The sequence below is a fragment of the Salminus brasiliensis genome, chromosome 10, assembly GCF_030463535.1.
Source record: "Salminus brasiliensis chromosome 10, fSalBra1.hap2, whole genome shotgun sequence".
Taxonomy (NCBI): Eukaryota; Metazoa; Chordata; class Actinopteri; order Characiformes; family Bryconidae; genus Salminus; species Salminus brasiliensis.
In genome coordinates, this window is record NC_132887.1 from 2,595,171 (window position 1) to 2,614,148 (window position 18,978).

An 18,978-nucleotide genomic window follows, 5' to 3' on the forward strand; every position below is an offset into this window, starting at 1 on the left:
CAGGACTGGTTTATGTCTTAAGATAAGATAAGATAATCCTTTATTAGTCCCACAGTGGGGACATTCTCAATGCCACAGCAGCAAGGGGACAGCAAGACACTCAGATACAAAAACGTAGACAAATTACTAATATATATATATATATATAAATCGGATTCTGATTCTATTATCGTCATCATGCAAAAATGTTGTATCTCCATTTCAGCCATTTTTCACTTTTTCTCTATAATGCGAATCTGGCAGTTATATCGTTTATATCGTTCGAACCTTGAGACGGATTATACCATGGTCCACAGTCAGTGTTCTGTTCATATTGTATATTATATATATCGTTCACTGTTTATAATATATATATATAATATTGGCCATGTTCACACACTCAAGGATTTAGTCCCAGCTGTTATTAGTTCTCTTGTATTAACAATATACAGCTACTCTACATATAATTTACAGACAATTCCTACACAACATACAGAGAACAGTAGTGCACACAGTACACACAGCCTATACCAGGACATTTCTCTACAGTGACCTTTACAGTGTTATTCACAGAATAGCAGAATGCAGCACTATACAGATTAAATATTGTATAACCACAGCAGTGTAGACATGTGTGAAATGAGTAATGGTGCAAAACTGTTAAAGGGTATTAATAGAATGTATTAATAGAGTGTAATATAAGGGAATAATATGTAATGTTGTAATTTAGTGAGATCTTTACTCATAAAGATACAAAGCATAAATCATGTGCAGTAGTTTATAGTAATATATTAAGTAAATAGTGTATAAACCGTATTAATGGAATAACTGAGAGGGTAAGAATGTGAGGCAGTGTGGCTAAAACATTATGTGGAAAATAATTTATGTGGGAAATATTATTATCCGTCATTATAATCATAATAAACACATTATTTTATTATTTATGAACCAGATTTCTCTCAAATCAAGTCAAATCAATCAACAACATAAGAAGACATCTAAGACCCCCAGTGAGCAGCCAAAGACCACCGTGCAGGAGAACCTCCCTCAGAGCTGAAGGAAGAACCTTGTGAGGAACCAAGACTCACAAGGGGGGCCCGACCCGTCCTCCTCTGATCAGAACTATTTTAGATTCAATTATTAATAAAAGTTAAAACGAACCACCAAATAAGACTGATCTACTGCTCAGATGTGCAAAATAATCTTAATATTATAATATAATAATAATAATATAATAATCATGGGGTGGTATAACGTAGTATTGATGGTGGAGAGAATCCTGTCGGTCCTTCCTCTCGCACTAATTATGTCGTCAGAGCAGTGTGTGTGTGTGTGTGTGTGTGTGTGTGTGTGTGTGTGTGTGTGTTTGTGTGTGTGTGTGTGATTGCGTATTTCTGTGTTGCTTAGTTGGTATGTGAGCTGTTTGACTCTGGACCTTGTGCAGACCACCGTGCCAGACCACATGCACAACACACACACTGGTTCTACCGGGCCTACCTGAGGCCTCAGGGCCAAGTGCTTCTGCTTCGCCTTTCATAAGCTCACAGTTTCACAGTTTCCAGACCTGGGCAGTAGACTGATCGTCCAGCCACAGGTCAGCTGTGTTGCGGTTGTTCCTGGATCAGTAGCCGGAATCTCCTGGAATAGCTCACCAGAAAATCTAATCTGCACAGCTGTGTGTGTGTGTGTGTGTGTGTGTGTGTGTCTGGGAAGCGAGAGTGTGACGAGCTGTTTAACATGGATTGATTCCTGATCTTCCTCAGGCAGTGTGTTTACTGATTGATCAGACCTTCATCTCTGAATCAACATCACCTTGATTACCCCTGTAGACACACACACACACACACACACCTGGTCAATCAGGCTGTTTCCTAATAATCTTGTTCAAACAGCTGTAAAACAGCAGCAGGGCTGGCCGGAGCGCGTACGCACTACACACACACTTCCAGCTCAAACCGGACAAACAGGCAGGAGTGTAAAATCCTGGAGTCTCATGACACCAGGCGCTCGGGAGGAAGGCTTGTGGTGAAAGGGTGGCTGTTTGTCTCCTGATAACCAAGAAGGAAAACAGGAAATAATGAGTTGCACCCTGTAAACACTTTCGGACAGGCCTGGAGTCGGATCAGCTAATCAGCGGGACGGTCGCTGCCTGTCGGGAAGTTCGGCCTTCTGCTGAAATCAGAACTTTTACTATGAGGTTAAACCAACAGCTGCCTTAAACCAGCAGCTTCAGGATCCTGCTGATGTTCCTCCACTGACTGTAACAGGGGGAGAACGGCATCTCCGTCATTCCCACTCCGGGCCGGAGCGCTGCTGCTGCTACTGCACTATGGAGGTTTGGTGGAGGAGCTGCAGGAGGAGAACCTCTCTCCAGAACTGCTGCTGTGTAACGCTGCAGAACCCATAGAGCCATATTAGTGTAAGGTCCTGTAGTGTTACTGCAGAGTCGGCCCAAGGCATGCTCAAATTACGCATCTGCTTAGGGCTCCACGCCACCAGGGGGCCCCCAAGAGCACCAAGATGTCATGATAAAAATTATATATTTAAAAAATAATATTGAATAATAAAGTGAAATGGTATTACACAGTAAAATTAATTTTTATATGTTCAAATTTGTATATAATTTTAAATGTATTTTCATAGTTGGTTTACTGATACTAGGTCAATCAATGCAATCAAATGCAGATATTCACGGCCCGGACGCTTCAGAATATTGCTCAATATCTCTCGCTCCCTATGTAATGATGAAGCATCTGGTTCTAAAGTGGTGGTAAGAAAGGGGGCCCAAATGAAACTCTGCTTAGGGCCCCATAAAAGCTTGGGCCGGCCCTGTATTACTGTGTCCTGTACCAGGCTGTTGTAGAGCTCAGGCCAGCTGTCCTTATTGAGCAATATCTACTGAGGGTTAATGGCTAATGGCTAACGGCTAACGGTTACGTAAGCTTTTCCTTGGTGCTGACGGGCTCGTCTGAGTGACGAGGTCTTACTCACTGAGGGGTTTTGCAGGAAAGGGGAAGAAGGGCCGCAGGGTTGGCCATTATTTTTTTCCTCGGAGAATCTCGTGACCGTACACCACGGCCTCGCTCACGCTCAGGAATATGAGTCAGGGCGACGCGGAGATGACATCTCCCAGCAGAAATACATTTTGAGGAAGGGAGAAATGTGGGTGCCGGGGTCAGGGTGAGAGTCGACCGCCCCAACACCCTCACCCTCCCACCGGCCTCCGCCGCCACAGCAGCAGCAGCAGCTCAGCCAAGTGCTCTGTTCTCTGTTCCCTCTCGCTTTTCTCTTTCTTGGCTCTTTTGTGAGTGACCGAAAGAAGTAAACAGCGTGCAGGAAGTGTGTGTAGAGCACACACACACACACACACACACACACACACACACATCTCCCACCTTTTTAGTTAGTTTCATGGTCGTGTTTAATTATTGAATTATGGAAGTGTTTAAAGTGTGGCTTCAGGCCTTTATGAAGGAGTGTGTATGTGCACATATCGTTGCTACCATCAGTCTTTGTTTCTATGGTTACGTAATAAACAAGTGTTACCTCTTTAAAAAATTCCTTTTTATAGTTACGATATATAATTATAAATAAATAATTACAGTAATTACGACAAAGCTGGAGGATGGTAATATATTGCTCAAAATTATTAATAAGGTTGAACAGATGTGAATGTAAACAATATATTACAATTATTTATAAAAACACGTAATTGATCACATTTTATCATTTTATTGGAGCAAAGATGTTTCAGTCTGGGTCAAAGTAGCAAAATATTAATGTTAAAACCATTTTAAAAAACAAAATAGGTGCATAGTTATTTAATGGTGCAATTTTTAAAATTATTTTAAATATGTTTAAAATAAATAATAAATTACAAAAGTTTTTTATATAATAAAAATGATATATATTACATTTATATAATTATAATATACCTATAATAAAATTTTTATATATATATATATATATATATATATATATATGTATTATTATTATTATTATTTATTTATTTATTTATTTTAATACCTACACTATACTAAAGTATTGGAATACTTGCTCATTCATTGTTTTTTTTCAGAAACTTTTTTTATATTCTTAATTTATTCTGCTTTTCCTCTAGTTTTTAGAACATTGCTGTAAGGATTTGATTGTATTAATCCCTAAAGTACTGCATGAAGCACCATCCATTATTCCAGAGAACACAGTTCTTCCACTGCTCCACAGCTCCTCTATGCCCCCTCTAGCCCACGCCTGGCATTGTGCCGACAGGGACTAGACAAGCTGTATGTGTGTGCATTTGCACATCTGTGTCAGCAGCAAATTAGCTGAATGCATTCATTAGAAGCAGTGTCCACAAACATTTGGACATATACTGCATTTACTTTGTAAAGATTTCTAGCAAGCGTGTCCCTCTCTCGCTGTTAATGCTGATAGGGCCGGTTTCCCGGACTCGGATTGAGTCTAAGCCTGGACTAAGACGAATTTTCAGTGGTCGTTTTTCATTAGCCCTGCAGTTCAGTCCCAGTCTACCCTTAATCCTTACGTGGGAAGCTCGCCCATACTGCGCTGACCTGCTTATTAGGAGTCATGGGAACAGATATCACACCATGCTTTAGGATCCAGGCCCCAGTTTTCCTTTCTTCCTTCCCTCTCTGCATGCTGGTCACAGTGCTGAACCTCCTCTGCTCTGCATCCGTCCAGTCCTCTTCCTGCCAAACAAATCTGAAAGCACACTCTCCTGCACTGGCAGGTCTGTGGCCTGGCTGACTCTCCATCAGAGAGGGAGGCTTGTATTCAGCAGCAGGACACACCACTGACCTTATTTTGCATGCTGGATTTGTGTGTGTGTGTGTGTGGGGGGTGGGGGGGGTGTGCAGAGCTCTGGGAAATACACACAGATTAGAAGCTACATATAAACTGAAACTATGAGCTATGAATGTCGTAGAGCGGCCCTCCAAATCGACCCTCCAGGTCAGCTAGCCGTTATCGCTAGGTCTACCACCGCTATTCCTAATGAGACACAGCTAATCGACCCGGCTAAATCGAATTTCGGAAGAAACCACGAATGAGCAGGTGTCCCAATATTTTTGTCAGCAAAAGCTTTTTTTTTAGCAGTTGCAGTTGAACAGCCCTGAACATTGAGGGTGTAACAGCACCCAAAACCCACTTCCCCATGGTCGTTTTTAGCGTAGCTGGAGCGGTGAAAGCGAGGCCTGAGTGAAAGCGAGTGCTCGGGCCTCTCTCGGGCCTGCTGCTTTCTCGCGGGACGGCACACGGCCCAGCACACTTTCACTGTTTATTTTGGGTGCTTTTCTTCTGCTTTACTCCACACATTAATACTGCATGTCCCGGTGGAGCCTGCTGTGCTGTAAACACACAGCCAGACGGGGTAGACGCACACACACACACACACACACACACATTTTCTGCTTAAGCCTCTCTGTAACACTTCACTGGAGCCTCACTAATGCAGGTTGATACGTGCTGCCTGTTGATGCTGAGTCCCGAAGCTCTCACTTCTCTTCTTGTAGCTTCGGCTGCTGTGTGCCCTTTCTGCTGTTAGCCCCTGAAGATCACGAGACGTGTGCAGTCTCTTTCTGATGGTAGACGGGCAGAATTGTTCGAGTTCAGGTGCTTTCCCTGGCACATGCTACCAGTCAAAAGTTTGGAGACCCCCAAAAAAATATTTCCTTATTTATTTATTTTCTTCTACATTGTAGATTAATACTGACATCAAAACTATGAAGAAACACATTATTATTGATCATGGAATTCTGTGGTACCTCCAGGCTGCGTGACGGCTATTTGACCAAGTAGTCACCCGACCTAAACCCAACAGAGGTGGTTGGGCATGAGCTCCAGAGTGCAGAATGAAGAAAAAGCAGTGCTCTGCAGCTCTGGGAAGTCCTTCGAGACCGTCACAGCTGACTAACTACCTCTGAAGCTGTTTGAGTCCCATACATATGTTCCTTCATAGTCTTGATGTCTTCAATATTAATCTACAATGTAGAAAAAGATACAAATAATGAAAATAAAAACAACAACACTGAACGAGAGGGGTGTCCAAACTTTTGACTGCTCAACTTCTAAGCAGAGTCCACATTTTTCTGGTAGGGTTGAGTGCAGGACTTTGGAGAGACCGTTCCAGAGGCTTGACATGAGCCTGCTTTATCCATTTGTGGTCCATTTGTGAACCCTTTGGGGCAGTGGTGGCTCAGTGGTTAGAGCTCCGGGCTATTGATGACCGGGTTGTGGGTTCGATACCCGGCCTCGGCAAGCTGCCACTGTTGCACCCTTGAGCAAGGCCCTTCACCCTCTCTATCAGGGTTTGAGGTTCCTTCATTATTCCAGTTCCACTGGCAGATCTCTGGCACTGGAGGCCTGCAGCTTGTGGAGGGCAAGACGGATACAATCAAAATCCACTATCAGGAAATCCATAGAGAAAACCTCATGCCTTCAGTGAAGAAGCTGAAGCTTGGGTGCCAATGGACCTTCAAACAGGACCGTGACCCCAAGCATACCTCAGAGTCCTCCAAGGCTTGGTTTCAGAAGAAGTCCTGGAAGGTTCTGGATTGGCCGTCGGAGTCGCCTTGACTCAGGATTCGAAGAAGGCGGTTGCAGCAGCAGTGAACCTCAGGATATTCGTGAAGAGGAGGCCACTAGCACTGAGGGTTGGGGTCAGGACAGATGCAGGCAAACCCCAGTGACCTCCACCTGTCGATTTCACAGCCATTAGGAACAATAGTGGCGGATAGAGTCGGAGAGCGATTCCAGGCTTTGTTGTTTAGCTACTAAGAAAGGCTTTTATTACCCTGGAGGTGAACAGGTTCATGATGAGCTCACCCGCACCACGCTGGTGCGTCAACACCCTCAGAGCATTATAAAAAGCTTGAGATTCGGAGAGAGAGAGAGAGAGAGAGAGAGAGAGAGAGCATTTGCATGAGCAGCTTCATTAGGACAGGGATGGTGTGTTTGTTGGCAGGTCTGTAGCTGCTGTAGCTGTTTGCTCAGTGGAGATATTCGTGTTTGAACAGCTCTGCAGATACAGCCCTGACCGAGGACACTCTTTACCCAGACAGAGCTTCAGGTCTCTGATGAGGCTTCTGGGAGCAGACTGGTTGGACAGTTGCCCCCAATGCCCACCCCCATCCAAAATTAATGCACAGAACCGTGTTTGTCTTCCGCCGTTGTTTTAATCCACTTCTTTCTCTCTCTTCCACCAGATGATGTGTAAAGCAAAAGCTAAATATTCCCCAGAACTCAGCAAATACAAGTAAGTGACTTTTGAATTTGATTGATTTCATTTCATTGATTTATTGCAGTACCATACACCGATCAGCCATAACATTAAAACCACTGACCCATGAAGTGAAGAACCTTGATGATCTGATTCCTGTGGCTCCTGTCTGTCAAGGGGTGGATCTATTAGGGCAGTCAGTTCTTGAAGGTGATGTCTCGAAGCACTGCACACCGGGAGAACATCCAAAAATAAAAAGACCTGCCTGATGTTTTGGAGATGTTCTAGACAATTGGGTCGGAACATTTACATTTACAGCATTTAGCTGACGCTCTTATCCAGAGCGACTTACAAGGTCACTCGTATTACAGAGGTGGGCCAATGTAGTGTTAGGAGACTTACCCAAGGACTCTGGGTTATTGGTGTAGAGCAGCACAGTCACCCAGACCAGGAATCGAACCCCAGTCTCCCACATGGTGTGGTAGCTCACTGGCAGGTAGTGGTGTTATCTGTTGCGCCACACCAACCATCACAGTGTGGTTCTAGTCAAAGTGTCTCAAAGCTGACATCTTGAGGTGTCCAGATAACACAGGGCACCTTCAGAGGTGGGTCTCGATTAGTATGAGGATGGGGGGAGGTATACACAACGTTAGGCAGGTAGAAGTTCAGGCTAGAGGAAAACTTTAGCTTAGCGTTAGCTCAGAGCCTCGCTGTAAACGGGACCCGGCAGCGACAGCAGACGCCCACAGAGCAGCAGCGATCTGTCAGAAGACGAGGATCTAAACTCTTCAACTGTCCAGAAAATGTCCAAAACCACCCAGTCTGGTTGTAGTTCTGCAACAACACAGATCTTCTACTCCATTATCTCCATTTGAGAAGATCTAACCTTCCTCCCATCCCGTCTTCACTCTGGAATTATACCTGATTAGACTCTAATCTATGGTGGAAATGCTCTGTTCTACCAGCGGGAGAACCTCACTCCTTTGGGAGCTGAAAGGTCAGGTGGGTCAGTCAGACTGGAGAGACTGGTTGATGCCTGTATTGGTTGATAGTCAGCATTAAGAGACTCGATGGGCTAAGTTCAAATCCCGAATCGATTCAATAAAACCAAAGCTGACCAGCAGTTTAACCGAGTTGATTCAACTCAAACAAATCATTTAAATGAATCGTTTGTTCAGGTTTGTTTTGTTTGAGTGGAATAAAGCTGAGCTGATGAGCCGTGGTTTTCAGCGTAGCGCAGATGCTGGAATATGTCCCAACGAGAAGCTCTCCCAGGACGTGCGACTTGTTTTCTGACTGTTGGCCAAGTTGAGGAGGTGCTGGTTAGGAGGTCAGGGAGGGGAAAAGCAGAGCACTGACAATGGAGCCTTTATTCTCCGCTAACTGCTGTCACTCCACAGAGGGTTGTGCAAGGTTTCAGAGAAGCCTGAGCGAAGCCCAGAACCCTCAGAGGCTTTGCAGAGCAGAGGTCACCAAATACAGCGCTGAAACCCAGGCGCTCTTCTTCTCCTCTGTCTTTTACAGACTTAAAGACTTTTCTCATCTCGTCTTAAATGATTCAGTCAAAAAATAAATTACAGGACCGGTCAAAAGTTTAAGAACACCCCCAATTCTGCTTACTGCCACTCCACCTGCAGCTCCAGGTCCTCTCCTCTTCACAGCTGCTCCAGTGTTAAGCTGCTGAGCTACAAGCTGTGGTCGTGTGAGCTGCCCATCACACACCCACACAAGCTGCTGCTGACTCTCAGAAGCTGGTCTTCTGGTGCTGGTGTGGATCTGAGTGGGTCAGACCTCTTCCTGTACCGGACCTCTTTAGTTTCTTCTAGTTTCTGAGAGTCTTCTGATGGAGTAGGAGATGCTCCTCACCTCTCTCTGGCTTTATCTGTTGGAGTTCCTCTGAAGGAAGGAGCTCCACTGTTCAGGGTTAGAAGATCTACCTGTGTTTCTGTGTTGAGGGTCTTTTTCTGGTCAATATGAGAGCAGGGTGAAGGTGCAGGGTTTGGTAAATACTGCAGTAGAGAGAGCAGTAACAGTCTGCTCAGCACTGCTGAGGTACCAATATCTATCTGTCTGTCTATCTGTCGATCTGTCTATCTTGTATATCTGTCTGTCCATCTACCTATCTATTTGTCTGTCTGTCCATCTATTTATATATCTGTCTGTCTGTCTATCTGTCTGTCTGTCTATCTGTCTGTCTGTCTGTCGATCTGTCTGTTCATCTGTCAATCTGTCTGTCTGTCTATCTATATATCTATCTATCTATATATCTGTCTGTCTGGCTGGCTGGCAATCTGTCTGTCTTGTCTGTCTGTCCATCTATTGATCTGTCTGTCTGTCTATCTGTCTGTCTTGTCAGTCTATCCATTCATCTGTCCATCTGTTGTCTGTCTGTCCATCCATCTATCCATCTGTCTATCTATCTATCTGTCTGTCTGTCTGTCTGTCTGTCTGTCTTGTCAGTCTATCCATTCATCTATCCATATGTCCATCTGTTGTCTGTCTGTCTGTCCATCTATCAATCTGGCTGTCTGTCCGTCTGTCTGTCTATTTGTCCATCTGTTGATCTGTCTATCTTGTATATCTGTCGGTCTGTCTGTCCATCCATCTATCCATCTGTCCATCTGTCTGTCTGTTTGTCTGTCTGTCTGTCTGTCTCTCTGTCTATTGATCTTTATATCTTTCTGTCTATATATATATTTAGTCTGTTTTCTATATTCTTCTACTTTCTAAAGAATAAATGAATAAATGGATGAATTTGTTCTTAGTTTTCAATAGAATTTGATAAAATATGCCCTCAATGTCTTTCCAGAAAAAAAATGAGCTTCATTAAAATGATTGTGATATTATTTTGATGCCAGATCACCCATCCTTACTGCAGACCCCAAACATGTCTTGGCCGATCAAATGCAGTTAGGATAAACCGGCTAAACTGTCGCTTTAACAGGGCCTCCTCCAGGGTCCGGAGCAACAACCGGTACAAATGTGGGCTTTGATCAGGTGATTAGAGTCTGCTGAGATCTGGATCTAGTCTGTGTGAGGAGGGGGGGGGGGAGTTTAGGGGGAGGGGGCAGAGGAGGGGATTTGGACGGCTTGGACAGAGCTCAGACGGCCGAGTTAAGCAAAGACTGACTGCCCTCGTCAGCAAATGTGCTCTAATGCTGTGCAGTGTGTTCCAGCCTGGAGGCACAAAGTGGAGGGGTTTACAATGGGTGCCATTACTTCTTATCCTTCATTAGTGATGGCCTGTTGTAAATCACACTGAAGTATCAGTAAAATACAGTAAATACAAATGCACTATATGTCCACATGTTTATGGACACCCCTTCTAATGAGTGCATTCAGCTACTGTAAATTGCACCCATTGCTGACACAGATGTGCAAATGCACGTGCACAGCTTGTCTAGTCCCTGTAGAGAAGAAAGTACTGCCAATAGAATAGGACTCTCTGGAGCAGATAAACCTCATGACCCTATTGGCACCATGCTGCTTAATGCCAGACGTGGGCTATATGAGGGGTATGAAGCCCCCCCCAGCAGTTAGCTGTGGAGCAGTGGAAGAACTGTGGTGGTGCTCCATCCAGCACTTTTAGAAGTCAAGGATCCTGTTGTCTGTGCTTGAGGCAGGGTGGTCCTAGGGAGGTTTAATGGTCGGTTTGTGGTCCTCTCTCTGTGCCCAGGATGCCCCTGAAGCTGGCCTTCCTGATGGTCAGCCTCTTCTTCTTGGTGGTGAACGTGACATGCTGCCTGGTGGTGCAGATTGACACCAATGTGGACGCGGTCAAGGCCAGACACATCACCCTTGCGCGAGTGCTGGTGAACGACAGTCTCTTCGTGCTCTGTGCCATATCTCTCGCAACCTGCATCTGCAAACTGGCCAAGCTGTCGTCTGCCAACGTCTATCTGGAGTCCAAGGTAAGAGAATGAGGGAGTATGAAGCTCTAATAGCATTAATATCCAGTATGAAGCTCTAATAGCATTAATATCCAGTATGAAGCTCTAATAACATTAATATCCAGTATGAAGCTCTAACAACATTAATATCCAGTATGAAGTTCTAATAACATTAATATCCAGTATGAAGTTCTAATAACAGTAATATCCAGTATGAAGTTGTAATTACATTAATATCCAGTATGAAGCTCTAATAGCATTAATATATAGTATGAAGTTGTAATAACATTAATATCCAGTATGAAGTTCTAATAATATTAATATATAGTATGAAGTTGTAATAACATTAATATCCAGTATGAAGTTCTAATAATATTAATATATAGTATGAAGTTGTAATAACATTAATATCCAGTATGAAGTTCTATTAATATTAATATATAGTATGAAGTTGTAATAACATTAATATCCAGTATGAAGCTCTAATAGCATTAATATCCAGTATGAAGCTCTAATAACATTAATATCCAGTATGAAGCTCTAATAGCATTAATATATAGTATGAAGTTGTAATAACATTAATATCCAGTATGAAGTTCTAATAATATTAATATATAGTATGAAGTTCTAATAATATTAATATCCAGTATGAAGCTCTAATTACATTAATATCCAGTATGAAGCTCTAATAGCATTAAAATATAGTATGAAGTTGTAATAACATTAATATCCAGTATGAAGTTCTATTAATATTAATATATAGTATGAAGTTGTAATAACATTAATATCCAGTATGAAGCTCTAATAGCATTAATATCCAGTATGAAGCTCTAATTACATTAATATCCAGTATGAAGCTCTAATAGCATTAATATATAGTATGAAGTTGTAATAACATTAATATCCAGTATGAAGTTCTAATAATATTAATATATAGTATGAAGTTGTAATAACATTAATATCCAGTATGAAGTTCTAATAATATTAATATCCAGTATGAAGCTCTAATAGCATTAATATCCAGTATGAAGCTCTAATAACATTAATATCCAGTATGAAGCTCTAATAACATTAATATCCAGTATGAAGTTGTAATTACATTAATATCCAGTATGAAGCTCTAATAGCATTAATATATAGTATGAAGTTGTAATAACATTAATATCCAGTATGAAGTTCTAATAATATTAATATCCAGTATGAAGCTCTAATAGCATTGATATCCAGTATGAAGCTCTAATAACATTAATATCCAGTATGAAGCTCTAATAGCATTGATATCCAGTATGAAGCTCTAATAGCATTAATATCCAGTATGAAGCTCTAATAACATTAATATCCAGTATGAAGCTCTAATAGCATTAATATCCAGTATGAAGCTCTAATAACATTAATATCCAGTATGAAGCTCTAATAACATTAATATCCAGTATAAAGCTCTAATAGCATTAATATCCAGTATGAAGCTCTAATAGCATTAATATCCAGTATGAAGCTCTAATAGCATTAATATCCAGTATGAAGCTCTAATAGCATTAATATCCAGTATGAAGCTCTAATAACATTAATATCCAGTATGAAGCTCTAATAGCATTAATATCCAGTATGAAGCTCTAATAGCATTAATATCCAGTATGAAGCTCTAATATTAATGATTGTAATGTAGAATAACGCTGAGTTTTACAAATCTGCCTGACTGTTGAAGGACATGCTGAGCTCTGCAGGATTTCGGTCATGTTTATGTGGTTTCGACTCCGCTATGAAAATCAACTTCCTTTAGTTTAAAATGAACTTCCTCCTGTAAACTTCTGCAAACGTGTCTCAGCTGAATCCACTGTGTGAACACAGACTACAGCTGTGGACATGCAGCAGGCGTTCAGCACAGCTGTGTGCAACTGCTGCATCTTTAGTTTTACACGGAAGCTACAAGGCTAATGTAGCTAGCAGCTAATTGAAGTATTGAAAGACAGAGATGTCGAGTAATCAAGTCCAAATACTTCGTTATCTTGCTTAAATAGAAATTATCTGAACTTTCTCCTCCTTACGTTTTAATCCGGAAAGTGAGAGTCTGATCCTGATTGGATGAGAAGTATAAACAGACTCCATTCTGACTCCCTATTGGTTTATAAGAGATCATCACACCTGCACACGTCCCGTCACTCTCCAGCGAGCTCACAGCAGACGTCTGTAGTCTAGTATGAAGACTGTGTCCGTGGCAGAGACTCAAGAGAGCTGCAGTGAAACGTCCCGACTGAGCCCCACAATAAAGCTTATTGATCACATTTACACTCCAATATTTATTTATATTTATTATAAAACTTTTTATTTATTCTCTTCCAACCACAATCAAATTCACACTTTTCGGATGGAGCGATTTATCAGATATCAGATAGATAGACAGACAGACAGATAGACACAGACAGATAGATAGACAGACAGATAGACAGATACATAGACATACAAACAGATAGACAGACAGACAAATAGACACAGACAGACAGATATATAGACAGATCGACAGATATGTAGACAGAAAGTAAGATAGACATATATATATATATATATATATATATATATATATATATATATATAGATAGATATACAGACAGATATAGACAGACAAACAGATAGACAGACAGTTGTATAGACAGACAGACAGATATATAGATAGGCAGACAGATAGACAGACAGACAGATAGACAGACAGTTGTATAGGCAGACAGATATATAGATAGATATATAGACAGATAGACAGATATATAGACAGATAGACAGACAGACAGACAGATAGACAGACAGTTGTATAGACAGACAGATAGACAGACAGTTGTATAGGCAGACAGATATATAGATAGATATATAGACAGATAGACAGATATATAGACAGACAGATAGACAGACAGATAGACAGATAGATAGACTGCTCCTGTAAAGTTCACAGTGACGGTTCCAGTCCTGCTTCACTGGTCTTTGCTCTTTGTGTTCTAATACGTCTGTCTTGTTTTGGTTTTAGGGGACGTCAGTGTGCCAGGCCACGACCACTGGAGCGGTGGTGGTCCTGCTCTACACCTCCAGAGCCTGCTACAACCTGGCCGTAGTGGCCGTCTCCCCCAAAGACAAAGCCACGCCTTTCAGCTACGGCTGGTACAGCTTCTCTGACCAGGTAAGAGCAACTAGAGTCAGCTTAGCTTTTCTCTTTTAATTATTATCAAGAAGAACAGCAGTAATAACACTGTCACTACAAGTGATGCCATAGACGAGCCGCTTTCCCTAAAGAACCATGTTAAAAAAGTCCTCCAATTTTTTATTGATTAATCTACCGATTATTGTTTTGATTAGTCAATAAATGGAACTGTTCATTTATCAGTTATTCTAAAGGAGGGCTTGGCTGAGTGTGCGTGTGTGTGTGTTTGTGTGTGTGTGTGTTTTTCAATTAATGTAACAATAATACTGGGAAAAATTGGAATAATGGGAAAATAGATATAGTTTTATATTTATATAATAATGAATAAAATTACTATTTTCTTTTATCATTTATTATTTCTATTATTAATCACAGAGTATGCACAGCACGGAATTATTCTCCAACAAAAATACACCTCAGTGTCACCAGTGTTGACATAAAACAGTGTAACCTTTCATAGCAACCATGTCATAGCAGCCCTTTACCTGGAGGATCAGTGTGTTTATTTAAATATCGAACTTCAGACTGAATCTGGTTTTAAATAGGAAGGGTTTCATCACTGCAATACCACTTGGAGGTAGGATAATCACTGGCAAATGCATGTTTGTATTATTATTATTATTATTATTATTATTATTATCATCCAACCACAGTCAAATTCACACTTTCCGGGTTTTCAGGGTTTCAGGCTTTTCCAGATTCGTTTTTTTTGAACCTGCATTAGCTGTCACCCAAAGTTGTAAAATTATTACAGACAGACAGACAGACAGACAGATAGATAGATAGACAGATAGACAGACAGATAGACAGACAGATAGACAGACAGATAGACAGACCAACAGATAGATAGATAGATAGACAGATAGACAGACAGATAGATAGACAGACGGATAGATAGACAGACAGACAGACAGATAGACACACAGATAGACAGATAGACAGACAGATAGACAGACAGATAGACAGATAGACAGACCGATAGATAGATAAACAGACAGATAGACAGACAGATAGACACACAGATAGACAGATAGACACACAGATAGACAGATAGACAGACAGACAGACAGACAGATAGATAGACAGATAGTTAGACAGACAGATAGACAGACAGACAGACAGACAGATAGACAGACAGATAGACAGACAGACAGACAGACAGACAGATAGATAGCAACAGGCACCTGTACAGATAAACAAAGATAATAGAAAGCGTCTGAATTACAGTGTTAGCTGTACAGTGTCGGCCGTTACTTGACTGTATGTTAAGGTAAGAGAACAGCATTCTCATATAATCACACACTTAGTGACACGGGCTCGACGCACCAGGCGCTCGCGGATGTAAAAAGAAGGATCTTTAATGATCAGAGGTTGATTCACAACAACAGGTAGAGATACGGTCCAGGTCAAAACCAGCAGGGCGGTCAGACACATGGAGGATCCAAAGAGTCGAGCAAGGGTCAAAACCATAGGCCAGTCAGATCGTACAAACAAAGCGAATGGACTAGACAAAACGAGACGTCGAGAGACAGGTACGCGGCAGACCAAAGGCTCGGTATGCGTACGATAAACGATGGCAATACTTGGCGAAGTTGGAAGTGAACTGAGGGTCTTTAAATACAAGCAGGTGACTGAATCCAGGTGGTCGTTGTTAGCACTCAGGTTCATGGGAACCTTTCTTGATTGGTCGGCGGAGAGCTTGTGAGCGTTGCGGAAGTCCGTGAGGCATCATGGGAAAACCTTGGAGTGTAACCCTTTTACATGAATAATAAATAATCATTAATAATAATAATAATTAATAATTATTTATTAACTGATGTACAATGTTAACACACTATTTAGTGCGGTACTGTGCAGTTTGGAACACAGCCCCGGTTTTCAGTGGTATTTCCAGAATCAGTGATGCCGGGTCATTGTTGCAACGGGTCACCCCAGCCCTACTTCATAGAACCTTTGTTTTGTAGAGGTTCTTTAAACCTTTGAGAACCATGTCAAGAACTTTTTTGAGAACCAATGAAATGTTTTCTATGGTTAAAAACAGAACCAGATTTTGGTAAAAGGATCAGATTACTGTGTAAAAGGATCATGATGATTATTGTCTTTGTTTGTTTATTATTATTTTTAAAATACATTTATGTTATTAATAATAACAACAACAACAATCAGTTCACAGCAGCAGTTAAACCAGCAGTGTGTGATCAGAGCAGTAAACAGCACATAAAGCCAATACAAGAGGTTACATATGAAAACTGTGTGTGTGTGTGTGTGTGTGTGTGTGTGTGTGTGTGTGTGTGTGTGTGTATTGATTGATCTTAATCCTTGGTGAACCTTCACTGCCCCAGATAAACAAGTCTCAGTGCTGCCAGTCACCAGAATACAGAAGAGTCTGACTTTATTAATAATCTATTCCCACCACACTCCAGAGGACAGTGTGTGTGTGTGTGTGTGTGTGTGTGTATGTGCCCTGATTCTGCATTCTACCTTTGATCTCCTAGTGCGCGGAATATTCTTTGATGTATATTTTTGGTATGTTTTATGTGCATTGTGTGTGTGTGTTCTGGGGGTGTGTGGGGTGAATACACACAGTACTGTTCAAGAGGCTTCTGAGAAAATAAAACAACACTAACATTAGAATTTATACAAACAAATGAATGAGATGCAGGATGCAGTGGAATCAAAGTGAATTACACTCCCCAACTGTAGGGGGAGCCCAGGAGCAAAACATACTAATAATCACATAATGCTGCTTTAATGTAATCACACTCTCACTGACTTTATGTTTGTTGGGGTTTATTCTAATGTTATATAGAGTTAATTGCAGGTAGACACTCTCACTGACCACTGACTTTATGTTTATTTGGGTTTATTCTAATGTTATATAGAGTTAATTACAGGTAGACACTCTCACTGACCACTGACTTTATGTTTATTTGGGTTTATTCTAATGTTATATAGAGTTAATTACAGGTAGACACTCTCACTGACCACTGACTTTATGTTTATTTGGGTTTATTCTAATGTTATATAGAGTTAATTGCAGGCAGACACTCTCACTGACCACTGACTTTATGTTTATTTGGGTTTATTCTAATGTTATATAGAGTTAATTGCAGATAGACACTCTCACTGACCACTGACTTTATGTTTATTTGGGTTTATTCTAATGTTATATAGAGTTAATTGCAGGCAGACACTCTCACTGACCACTGACTTTATGTTTATTTGGGTTTATTCTAACGCTATATAGAGTTAATTACAGATAGACACTCTCACTGACCACTGACTTTATGTTTATTTGGGTTTATTCTAATGTTATATAGAGTTAATTGCAGGCAGACACTCTCACTGACCACTGACTTTATGTTTATTTGGGTTTATTCTAATGTTATGTAGAGTTAATTACAGGTAGACACTCTCACTGACCACTGACTTTGTTTATTTGGGTTTATTCTAATGTTATGTAGAGTTAATTGCAGGTAGACACTCTCACTGACCACTGACTTTCTGTTTATTTGGGTTTATTCTAATGTTATATAGAGTTAATTACAGGTAGACACTCACTGACCACTGACCTTATGTTAATAGGGTTTATTCTAATGTTATATAGAGTTAATTGCAGGCAGACACTCTCACTGACCACTGACTTTATGTTTATTTGGGTTTATTCTAATGTTATATAGAGTTAATTGCAGATAGACACTCTCACTGACCACTGACTTTATGTTTATTTGGGTTTATTCTAATGTTATATAGAGTTAATTGCAGGCAGACACTCTCACTGACCACTGACTTTATGTTTATTTGGGTTTATTCTAACGCTATATAGAGTTAATTACAGATAGACACTCTCACTGACCACTGACTTTATGTTTATTTGGGTTTATTCTAATGTTATATAGAGTTAATTGCAGGCAGACACTCTCACTGACCACTGACTTTATGTTTATTTGGGTTTATTCTAATGTTATGTAGAGTTAATTACAGGTAGACACTCTCACTGACCACTGACTTTGTTTATTTGGGTTTATTCTAATGTTATGTAGAGTTAATTGCAGGTAGACACTCTCACTGACCACTGACTTTCTGTTTATTTGGGTTTATTCTAATGTTATATAGAGTTAATTACAGGTAGACACTCTCGCTAAACACTGACTTTATGTTTGTTTGGGTTTATTCTAATGTTATATAGAGTTAATTACAGGTAGACACTCACTGACCACTGACTTTATGTTTATTTGGGTTTATTCTAATGTTATATAGAGTTAATTACAGGTAGACACTCACTGACCACTGACCTTATGTTAATAGGGTTTATTTTAATGTTATATAGAGTTAATTACAGGTAGACACTATTACTCCAATGTTTTTCTTGGATGTGTGATTTGTTTGTAGTGGGATGTTTGGAGGAGTGATGGATGTGATGCCAGGCTGTAATCAGTCTTATTCACAGCTTGTATTTGTTGAAGTTATAAATCTAACATGATTGGTCAGTTTGCAGTGAGCCCTGTTGCTTTGAGGGGCTTTAGCTGGAGATAGGCTCTGTGGGGGGAAATGGTCTTTGTTTGGCTAAAAATAGTCCCGGCTAGACTGCGGTTAAGGGCCAAAGGCTGTCCGGCTGGTGCTGACCTAGTTTGGGCTCACCTCTGAGACGGCAGCCTGCAGCGGAGCTTCCCCCAGCTGCTCTGTCG

General features: G+C 40.9%; 1 protein-coding gene across 1 annotated transcript in view; it reads left to right on the forward strand.

Annotated features, from left to right (window-relative positions):
* Positions 1-18,978, forward strand: part of gpr137c (G protein-coupled receptor 137c) — a 48,447-nt gene that overhangs the window by 16,827 nt on the left and 12,642 nt on the right. The window contains exons 2-4 of the mRNA XM_072688994.1: positions 7,203-7,252; positions 10,893-11,127; positions 14,120-14,269. Coding sequence (XP_072545095.1) covers positions 7,203-7,252; positions 10,893-11,127; positions 14,120-14,269 — 435 coding nt within the window. The remainder of the gene's footprint in view (positions 1-7,202; positions 7,253-10,892; positions 11,128-14,119; positions 14,270-18,978) is intronic.